Genomic DNA, 11,221 nt, shown 5'->3' on the forward strand with positions numbered 1-11,221 from the left:
TGCTGATATTAGTTGATGTCAGCGCTGATATTAGTGTTTATTGACTGATCTGATCTCAGTTTGATGTTTTTATTCCTCAGACTCTATCCACTGTTGTGGTCCTACTGAAGCTGTGATCCGATTGGTCCTCTCTGCTCAGGTGGGCGTGGCTACTGTCATTCTTCTGGTTTATGACATCAGATCCAGAAGAGCTGAACGAGATCAAGCTCAGATTCACACATCAGGTACATGATTGATGATGACATTTCTCACACACTGATTTTGTATATAGTAATATTTGTGAGATTTAATAATTATTGGCTTTATGTGTTCATCTTTTTCAGGAAGTATTGAAATCTAAAGCAGAACGCTGAAAGATTCTTCAAGTGTGTTTTTTATTTTTCTAGTGTTTTTGTCATAATAAACACTGATGATTATTTGAGCTTCTCTCTCTTTCAGAGTCTGATAAAAATCTTATTTGTAAGGCTTTATTGTTTATATTTCTCTCTCATACAAACACATTAATAAAGAGACACAGATCTCACTTTACTAATTCTGCTGTTCATCTGTCATATGTATTTGCTTGACTTTATCAATAAAGTTTTCTCACTCTGAGCTTCAAGAGTCTCTCCATGTTTTATTACATTTATTATGTCGAGCGCCCCCTGGAGGAATACAAACTTTATGTATATTTTAATTTTTTCAGCACTGTGCCACGTATTTATATATTTAAAATATTATGTAAAACATTATTTGTAAATGTTTACATTATTATTAAGTTTATTAATTTTCTTTGTGTTTGTCTATCCACAATAATAAATAACTTCCCCCAGCTTCTCCTTTAATCTGAGAAAACACTGATTCGGGACACATTATAATATACTTTGAGAACACAGTGAAACACATAAACAACATATCAGTGCTCCATTTCCTCCAACATGCAATAATAAAGTCTTTAAAACTCTAGTGTGATTTGTCTCTTTGTCTCATTGGCGGAGCAACACCTCCATCTAGAGGCTCACCCTGAATTGACATGTTATCAGGGGTTATTTGCTCAGTTTTTTTTCTATCACTGACTCCACTAGATCTGTTTGATTGGCAGTGGTGGAAAGAGTACTTAAAAATTGTACTTAAGTAAAAGTATTGCTACTTAAGATATGATTTACTTGAGTACATGTAGAAGTACTGAAAAATAATATGACTCAAGTAAGAGTAAATAAGTAGTTTGCTGAAAAACTACTCAAATTACATTACAAAGTAATTTAGTATTATTTTTACCCAAAACAAGGCGATGCTAGCAATATGGAGCGCTAAACATGCATGTTTCATTCATACTGGAAGCCAGAGGGCGCCATCGTGCAGAAAGTCCACAAGTGAAAATCATAGAAGTATTAAACAGGAAATCCCTTATATGGACATCAGATATCTACAGATCTCGAGAAAACAACTTTTATCTTGAGATAATGAGAAAATTAAGTCATGAAAAAAAAAAAATCCATGGCCATTTAGGGCTTCTGTAGATATCTCTACAGCTGAATAACATGCAGATAGAGCCGATTTGACTGATGAAACATGAAGACAATAAACAGACGATTGTGAGGAAATATCTGTGTTCTTCAAGCCATCTCAGGTATTGTCATATAAGTAAATGGTTAAATTAGTGGTTAAATTGGTGGTAAATGGTTAAAAAAAATAATATATATCTACAGGTGCTGGTCATATAATTAGAATATCATCAAAAAATTGATTTATTTCACTAATTCCATTCAAAAAGTGAAACTTGTATATTATATTCATTCATTACACACAGACTGATATATTTCAAATGTTTATTTCTTTTAATTTTTGATGATTATAACTGACAACTAAGGAAAATCCCAAATTCAGTATCTCACAAAATTAGAATATTACTTTAGACCAAAACAAAGAACGGATTTTTAGAAATCTTGGCCAACTGAAAAGTATGAACATGAAAAGTATGAGCATGTACAGTACTCAATACTTAGTTGGGGCTCCTTTTGCCTGAATTACTGCAGCAATGCGGCGTGGCATGGAGTCGATCAGTCTGTGGCACTGCTCAGGTTTTATGAGAGCCCAGGTTGCTCTGATAGTGGCCTTCAGCTCTTCTGCATTGTTGGGTCTGGCATATCGCACCTTCCTCTTCACAATACCCCATAGATTTTCTATGGGTTAAGGTCAGGGGAGTTCGCTGGCCAATTAAGAACAGGAATACCATGGTCCTTAAACAAGATACTGGTAGCTTTGGCACTGTGTGCAGGTGCCAAGTCCTGTTGGAAAATGAAATCTGCATCTCCATAAAGTTGGTCAGCAGCAGGAAGCATGAAGTGCTCAAAAACTTCCTGGTATACGGCTGCGTTGACCTTGGGCCTCAGAAAACACAGTGGACCAACACCAGCAGATGACATGGCACCCCAAACCATCACTGACTGTGGAAACTTTACAATGGACCTCAAGCAACGTGGATTGTGTGCCTCTCCTCTCTTCCTCCAGACTCTGGGACCCTGATTTCCAAAGGAAATGAAAAATTTACTTTCATCAGAGAACATAACTTTGGACCACTCAGCAGCAGTCCAGTCCTTTTTGTCTTTAGCCCAGGCGAGACGCTTCTGACGCTGTCTGTTGTTCAAGAGTGGCTTGACACAAGGAATGCGACAGCTGAAACCCATGTCTTGCGTACGTCTGTGCGTAGTGGTTCTTGAAGCACTGACTCCAGCTGCAGTCCACTCTTTGTGAATCTCCCACACATTTTTGAATGGGTTTTGTTTCACAATCCTCTCCAGGGTGCGGTTATCCCTATTGCTTGTACACTTTTTTCTACCACATCTTTTCCTTCCCTTCTCCTCTCTATTAATGTGCTTGGACACAGCGCTCTGTGAACAGCCAGCCTCTTTTGCAATGACCTTTTGTGTCTTGCCCTCCTTGTGCAAGGTGTCAATGGTCGTCTTTTGGACAACTGTCAAGTCAGCAGTCTTCCCCATGATTGTGTAGCCTACAGAACTAGACTGAGAGACCATTTAAAGGCCTTTGCAGGTGTTTTGAGTTAACACTCTGAGGTCTGACGGTATCGCCGGCGATACCACCGTGGTTTTTTTCTTATCAGTATGAAAGAGACTCAAAATACTCCGTCAATGTTGCACATACAATTAAGAGTTATACACCATTTTAATCTGTGGAATATCTTCTTTCATTTGTGTACACTCAGAGTAAAAACTGAATGTTGTGCTTTTTGTAAAATAAAGAAAACTAACATGATGCGTGATTTCTCCTCTCCCTCTGAACGAACTCCAATCTGATAGTTCTCAGAAAATGAACTGTAACTTAGTGAATACTAATGACAAAAAAATTACACTTATGTCTAAAAAAACGTTAAGATGTCAGGTTTTAAATCATGTAAATCAAATCGAAAACAAACCTTATTTGTTTATGTAATCTGTATGAAAAGAGAGCCATGTCAGAAATCCGTGATTCAGCTCATTATCTGCTAATGCGGCCACGCCCACGGAGCCAGCGCTATTCAGACGCTAATTCAGTCAATACATGCATTCATTATCTCAATCGTGTATTTATTGTCTTGAAAAGTGTTTATCTGGATGTAAAAGTCATGGTTAGCGATCTCTAGAAGACATGCAGTTACTTCCTGTTTACTTGTCTTCTACAGATGAAGTTTAGATGAGTTTTTGTTTCTTTAGCGCCCTCCGGCTGCTGTATGTATTGGAAACTCCATTCATGGAATAGCCTCTTCTTCTTTTAGATGAATTTGTGGACTAAAATGCACAGAGCGCCCTCCGACTTCAAGGATGAATTGAAAACACCAGCGCTCATAGTAATGACAATGAATATTAAGTTAATATAACTCCTCTGTATAGAAAATTGACATAAGCATATGAGAATCCAATATTTCTCCAAATGTGCATGCTTTTAAACTAAAAGCCTATATTCAGACTCTTTGCATCACAGAAATACATTATATTTTAAAGTATAATATAAAACCATTACTTTATATTGTAATAATATTTTTCTGTATGTTTCATATATCATAATGAGCTTGAGACATCACAGAAGGTTTTTTTTCACAGCCTACCTGACTGAAATGCCTCATTAATATGCAAGTCATTTCAGCTCATTACTATCCAATTCTTTTGTCTTCTCAGGTGAGAATGGCCCATTTTCAGTGGTGATTCACGCCTCCTCGCATACTGTGTTTCTTGGCAAAAAGTGTCTTACAAAAACTAAATCAATATATTGTTTTATATGAAGGAGTAGGCAGCATAATTTTTACATAATTTTGAAGCAAAAACTCTAGTCTACAACCTCCAATACCCAGAAGTCTTATGAACACAGATTTATTATACTTTTTTTGGCCTTATTTCAGTGACTTAAGTTTTTTGTTTTTTCAACAACCACGCATAAATGTTATTCCTTCAAAAACACAAACATGTACATACATGTTCCTCACATATTATTGTAGCCTAGTTTGTGCTGAATACAGTGTAATGAAACTTTTTCCATTAATATGTTTATAAACAACTGAAAAAAGCACAAATGTCAGGGCATGTCAAAAGTTCTCCAGGCCCCAAATCAGCCTCAGACTCCAGAGGGTTAATTAGCTGATTAGAGTATGGCACCAGGTGTCTTCAATATTGAACCTTTTCACAATATTCTAATTTTCTGAGATACTGATATTCTGAGTTGTCAGTTATAATCATCAAAATTAAAAGAAATAAACATTTGAAATATATCAGTATGTGTTTAATGAATGAATATAATTTACAAGTTTCACTTTTTGAATGGAATTGGTGAAATAAATCAACTTTTGATGATATTCTAATTATATGACCAGCACCTGTATAAAGCAACACTAATTGACATAGTCTGTATCATAAAATTTTATAACCATATATTTTCTGTCTTTCACTCTCATGTTAAGAAGCAACACGAGACCACAGAAGTTATTTCAAACACAACTGATGTGTACAATACATTATATATAGTGATTTTGGAGCAAAACATTATATTAATCTCATAAATTGTTATGTTTAACACTATGCAAACATACTTACGTTAACCAATCCCTGTTGCACAGTAAAATCCCTATAGAGTTAAATCAACTCTGCTCAGAGTACATATGGTCCCTCTCTATATAGCAGGGGTCGTCAACTCTGGACGTCGAGATCCACTTTCATGCAGAGTTTAGCTCCAACCCTAAAAATTAACGAGATAATTAAGCAATTAATTGATTGAACATTAATGATGAACGCCTGCTGTTAACAAGCAGAATCACTGAAGAAAAGAGAAACACAAGAACTACAACTGACTTCAGGCACAGCCTTAGATGAAATCAACTGAAGATAAAAGACATTAAATCTCTAAAGATCTGATTAAACAACTCCACAAACAGCATTACCAGCTTCACTTATTACTTACCAGACTGACTTTATTTCTGTCACACGTCTACAGAAGATCTTATTGAAAATTAACAGAGGTTTAGATGCTGATGTTTTATTGGTCAAAAAAATGTTGCCTCCATCATGGTGTTCAGGGTTTTTTTTAGTTGGGCTCTTGACCCTTTTCTGTCTTTAAAGTAATTTGCATTTGAGCAATTGTAATAGTGTTTCAAAGCAAACACTTGTACATTGTTGAGTCAAAAGACTGAAGGAGCAGACCAGCTTGAATTATCTGCTTGAAAACCATTTTGAATGAACATCACAAAGAGGTCTCTTTCTCTTTGTTTTCTTAACCAAGATTCAGCTATTACAAAACTGCAAAAAAATAAATAAATAAATGCTGAAAATGAAAAACTATTACCACTCAGGCTTATACATGAAAATGCAGCATACAATCCTCAACAGTGGTGACAATGATTATTTATTCTGCAGTGCATGATGGGAGTTTTGTACTATGGTGACACCCAGCATCCTTTTTTTTTTTTTTCTTTTTTTTTCATCACCATTGTTGAGATTTATATGCTGATTCTTGATGTCTGTGTGTGTTTAAATGACACAGTAGTTCAAACACCTTTATGCACTATGTGGCTTTTAAATCGTTCAAGATAACTGTTTGCTGCAAACACTTTCTTCTCATGCTGTAGATTCACAGGGTTAATAATGCAAAACCTAAACATATAAATGAACAACTATATGATTAGTTGCTTTAGGCGCAATCAGGGCATCTCACGATTATTATATCACCAAATAAAAACTGTAAGGTTCAGCTCACAGTAAAGCACTGATCTCACTGTTTTCAGCATATACATTGTTGCAGAGAAAAATCTAACATAGAAAGTCAAGGGTCAAGAGCCCAACTACAGCAAACACTGATCTGTATGATGGTGGCATCGTTTTTTTCTATTCTTTTCTTTTCTTTTCTTGACAAATAGAACAACATCTAAATCTCTGTTAATTGTCAATAAGGACTTCTGGAGACATCTGACAGAAATAAAGTCAGTCTGGGCCCATATTTATCAAGTTTCTCAAAGTGCCATTTTCTTTTGCAATCTATGGTGGCTGATTATATCATAAAATCTAGGCTACATATAGACAGGTTAGTTAACAGCACACCGGATTAAAATGTGCAATTAAGACATGTTGGAAAACATGTTTATCTTTCATTTTTAATGTGTATATCATAATGTATTCACTTGAAAATTCTTGAAAATTGAATGTAAACTCCTTGTAAGAATTTCACCATTCAATGTGAATTTATCTGAGAATATTCTTAAATAAGGAAATCTATTCAGTGATTGGTCCATCCCTATGTTGTCATCCAAAATCCTGTTTGTGGGACCACAATGTGTCATGAATCATCTCTAAGCAGTGTTAGCAGTGTTCTTGTAAGTAATTCTCAGAGGCTTGATAAATATGGGCCCAGATATTGAGAGATTTGATGTCTTTTATGTTCAGTTGATTGAAGGCTGTGGCTGAAGTCAGTTGTAGTTCTTGTGTTTCTCTTTTCTTCAGTGATTCTGCTTGTTAACAGCAGGTGTTCATCAATAATGTTCAATCATCACTTAATTAATTGCTTAATTATCTCATTAACTTTAACTCTGCTTCAGTGTTACTTTAACAGTATATAGAGAGGAACCATATGTACTAGTTGATTTAACTCTAGGGATTTTGCTGTGTATAGCTTGCAAAAATCACTAGAAGGAGTGGCGTCTGTTAATAGATCCTACAGCAGAGCAAGATCCTACAGCAAAACATGATCTGCATATTCGATCATACATGGTATGATGATTTTGAGTGTGACCTGGGTACCAGATAATCTCAGCGAGCTTTTATTTCATTTTACACATGCTATAATTTTAGCATTTTCAGATTTCAGATTCAAACTTGAAAACACTAGTGTGGACAGAGACACATTACCAGGCCTGTTTATTTCTGCTTGATTTACACAGGCTTTGACCTAAACTTTGTTCACTGCTTGTGTGTTTTACCTTGCTTCAGACAACCTTTTTGCTGATCTCCTGAACTTTGTTCCTGTTTTCATTCAGTGCCAGAATTCATTTGAAAATGTAAGATCAGCAAAAGCTTGTTGATTTTCATGATGTAAAAGAGTCAGATAAATATCACAGTTCAGTTGTGTTGTAGATCAGTCTGATCAGATATTTTAAGAGTTACTATCCTGAGCTTTTTTGAACCGAAGAAGAAAATGTTTCTCAAATTAGTTTTGATCTGTTTGTGTTTGCAGCATCTGGTTGGTGAGTTTTAAATGTTTTTATGGCTTCAGTTGTTTCTGTTCAAATCTATTTTAATAATACATGTAACTGTAATTTAACTGTAATCAGTCATTTAAATGGTTAAATTAGTCAGAGAGGATTAAAATTCACTGTTATTCTCATATAGAAATAATTTCATTTTATTTTGATGGTCCATTTAACACATTCTGTTGACTATAAGTAACATTTCACCTACATGTTTTCTGACTCTCATTAGAGCGATAGTAAAGTATTAGTAGACTGGTAGAGTTAGGGTTAGAATAAGCTGACTTGTACTTGCAAAGTTACTTATAGTCAGTTTAATGTCTGTTGGGAGACGATCACAATAAAGTGTTAGCTGATGTTAATCAGACAGTCTACTAATACTCTAATGACAGTTAGTTGAGATGTAGCTGCAAATTTACTTATAGTTAACAACATTTTCAAAACTCTTACTTGAGGTTAAAGTCTCTTTTTAATATAGTTATTGATCTATATTAATATCTGTTTAACTATTTGTCCTTTTATTCAGCATATTTTGTCTTTGTACTGCTGCAAAACATAATTCACTTTACATTTTAATGATTCAAATAATTTTATTCAAGCTTCATTAAACCAACATCAAGTGATTTTAAAGCTTTAATCTGTGAAAAACTCTGTTCTTTAGGTGTGTTTGGTAGTGATCCTGTTTGGTCAGTGTCAGTAAACAAAGGAGAGTCAGTCACTCTAAACTCTGATCTTACTGAAATGAAGAATGATGATGTGATTCAGTGGAGGTTTGGATATGAAAACACTTTAATAGCTGAAATCAATGTAACGGCCGACAGATTCACTGTATATGATGATGTTCTTGATGGGAGATTCAGAGACAGACTGAAACTGGACAATCAAACTGGATCTCTGACCATCACAAACACCACATTGAAACATGAAGGACATTATAAACTAAAGATCAAAAGTCACAGAAAGAATTTCCATCTCACTGTCATTGGCGAGTTCAATATCAGTTTCACCTGTTTTATATTTTAATCAGCACAAAGATTCAATTATTAATCCAAACTCCATTTTGCTTCAGTTGTTTAATGATGATATTAATTTCAAATTTACATTTCAAAACCATTTTCTTTTGTAAATGACTGTTTCAATCTGTGTTGAACCTGTTTCTGTTTGTTCTCCATGTGTGTGTTTGATACAGTTAAAATATCAGTGAAGGAGGGAGATTCAGTCACTCTAAACTCTGATCTTACTGAAATAAAGGATGATGATCTGATTCAGTGGAGGTTTATGAATGAACACACTTTAATAGCTGGAATCAATAAACAGGTCGACAGATTCACTGTATATGATGATGTTCTTGATGGGAGATTCAGAGACAGACTGAAGCTGGACAATCAAACTGGATCTCTGACCATCACAAACATCACAACTGAACATGATGGAGAATATGAACTTGAGATCAACAGTACGAGGATTTATTTCTTTCTCACTGTCATTGGTGAGTTTAAAAATGTTTACATCTGTTTTTAAGGAGAAAATTGAAATAAATCATACACCATTTTGTTAACTATTTAATTCAATAAAGCATAATCTGTTTATATGTGACAAACCCTGTTTCTGTTTGTTCTGTGTGTGATTCAGTATCAGTGACGGAGGGAGATTCAGTCACTCTAAACTCTCGACTTACTGAAGTGAAGGATGATGATCTGATTCAGTGGAGGTTTGAATACACTTTAATAGCTGAAATCAATAAACAGGACGACAGATTCACTGTATATGATGATGTTCTTGATGGGAGATTCAGAGACAGACTGAAACTGGACAATCAAACTGGATCTCTGACCATCACAAACATCACAACTGAACATAGTGGATGTTATAAACAAGAGATCAACTTTTTCAGGAGGACTTCTTTTATTCGTCTCACTGTCTACGGTGAGTTAAATATCAGTTTCACATGTTTTATTCATTCTAGATCAAAATAAGTATTTTATCATGACTAATTAGTTAAAATTACTATTTGCCTTTACTTTAACAGCATGTTTATATTTAACTTTCTATTAAATTGAGTTTAAATGCTCTATTTTTGATCTTTATTTCCTCTGGATGTTTCTTGAATATCTTCATTCATCCTCATTTCTCTTTATTCTCTCATGTTTTTCAGCTCGTCTGCCTGTTCCTGTCATCAGCAGTAACTCTTCACAATGTTCTTCATCATCATCATGTTCATTGGTGTGTTCAGCTGTGAATGTGAGTCATGTGACTCTCTCCTGGTACAAAGGAAACAGTTTATTGTCCAGCATCAGTGTGTCTGATCTCAGCATCAGTCTCTCTCTACCTCTGGAGGTGGAATATCAGGATAAAAACACCTACAGCTGTGTGCTGAACAATCCCATCAGCAACCAGACTCAACATCTGGACATCACTCACCTCTGTCACACATGTTCAGGTACGGCAGTGCTGATATTAGTTGATGTCAGCGCTGATATTAGTGTTTATTGACTGATCTGATCTCAGTTTGTATTTCAAGAGGTACATGATTGATGATGGTCATTTCTCACACACTGATTTTGCATATATTAATATTGTGAGATTTATTAATTAATGTCTTTATATGTTCATCTTTTGCAGGAAGTATTGAAATCTAAAGCAGAACGCTGAACTTTAAAGTTTCTTCAAGTGTGTTTTTTGTTCTAGTGTTTTTATCATAATAAATACCAATGATTATTTTGACCTTCTCTCTCTCTTTCAGTGTCAGATTTATTTATAGTCTTATTTATAAGGCTTTATTATTTATATTTCTCTCTGATATAAACAAATTAAAAAAGAGACACACGGATCTCACTTTACTACTGCTGTCCATTTGTCATATGTATTTGCTTGTCTTTATCAATGAAATTTTCTCACTCTGAGGTTTAAGAGTCTTTCCATGTCTCCGTCCGAAACCGCCTAGGTACTTAATTTCAATAAGTACTTACTTAACGAGCACTACTTAAAGGGGACCTATTATATCCCATTTTACAAGACCTAAAATAAGTCTCTGACGTCCCCAGAGTATGTATGTGAAGTTTTAGCTCAAAATACACCACAGATATTTTTTTAAAACATGTTAAATTTGCCACGTTTAGTGTTTGAGCAAAAACAAGCTGTTTCAGTGTGGGCCCTTTAAATGCAAATGAGCTGCTGCGATCAACCTAAGAGGGCGGAGCTACAAGAGCTCATTCACCCCTGTCAGGATTCAGTCAGGACACACAATAATGTCAGAAACTGCGAATATATGCTGCATGAAGTATTCCTGAGGCCATGTTGTGATTTCCATTACAGTAGCATTCCTGTATGTGATGCAGTGCCGTCTAAGGTCCCGAAGATCACGGGCATCCACGGGCATGGTTTTCCGGCCTTGACCCTTACGCACAGAGATTGTTCCAGAGTCTCTGAATCTTTGGATGATATTATGCACTCTTTGCAATTTTTCTCTGAGAAACTCCTTTCTGATATTGCTCCACTATTTTTGGCCGCAGCATTGGGGGA

The 11,221-nt window shown here is 35.3% G+C and overlaps 1 protein-coding gene across 1 annotated transcript; it reads left to right on the plus strand.

Annotated features, from left to right (window-relative positions):
• The first annotated feature begins 7,559 nt into the window (after positions 1-7,559).
• LOC137028063 (carcinoembryonic antigen-related cell adhesion molecule 5-like) lies at positions 7,560-10,439 on the plus strand. The gene is made up of 6 exons (XM_067396780.1): positions 7,560-7,696; positions 8,361-8,684; positions 8,889-9,188; positions 9,332-9,625; positions 9,855-10,139; positions 10,322-10,439. The coding sequence occupies exons 1-6, from the start codon at positions 7,648-7,650 to the stop codon at positions 10,336-10,338; spliced, it is 1,269 nt and encodes a 422-aa protein (XP_067252881.1). The 5' UTR covers positions 7,560-7,647; the 3' UTR covers positions 10,339-10,439.
• The last annotated feature ends 782 nt before the right edge of the window (positions 10,440-11,221 follow it).

Source organism: Chanodichthys erythropterus, chromosome 10 (assembly GCF_024489055.1).
Source record: "Chanodichthys erythropterus isolate Z2021 chromosome 10, ASM2448905v1, whole genome shotgun sequence".
NCBI lineage: Eukaryota > Metazoa > Chordata > Actinopteri > Cypriniformes > Xenocyprididae > Chanodichthys > Chanodichthys erythropterus.

What these genes read in the sequence shown, in the direction of transcription:
- LOC137028063 (XM_067396780.1), top strand. Translation starts at nt 7,648, where the DNA reads ATGTTTCTCAAATTAGTTTTGATCTGTTTGTGTTTGCAGCATCTGGTT. An exon ending in GTGTTTGCAGCATCTGGTTG is followed by an intron (nt 7,697 to 8,360) that starts GTGAGTTTTAAA and finishes TCTGTTCTTTAG; the next exon opens with GTGTGTTTGGTAGTGATCCT. An exon ending in TTTCTTTCTCACTGTCATTG is followed by an intron (nt 9,189 to 9,331) that starts GTGAGTTTAAAA and finishes TGTGTGATTCAG; the next exon opens with TATCAGTGACGGAGGGAGAT.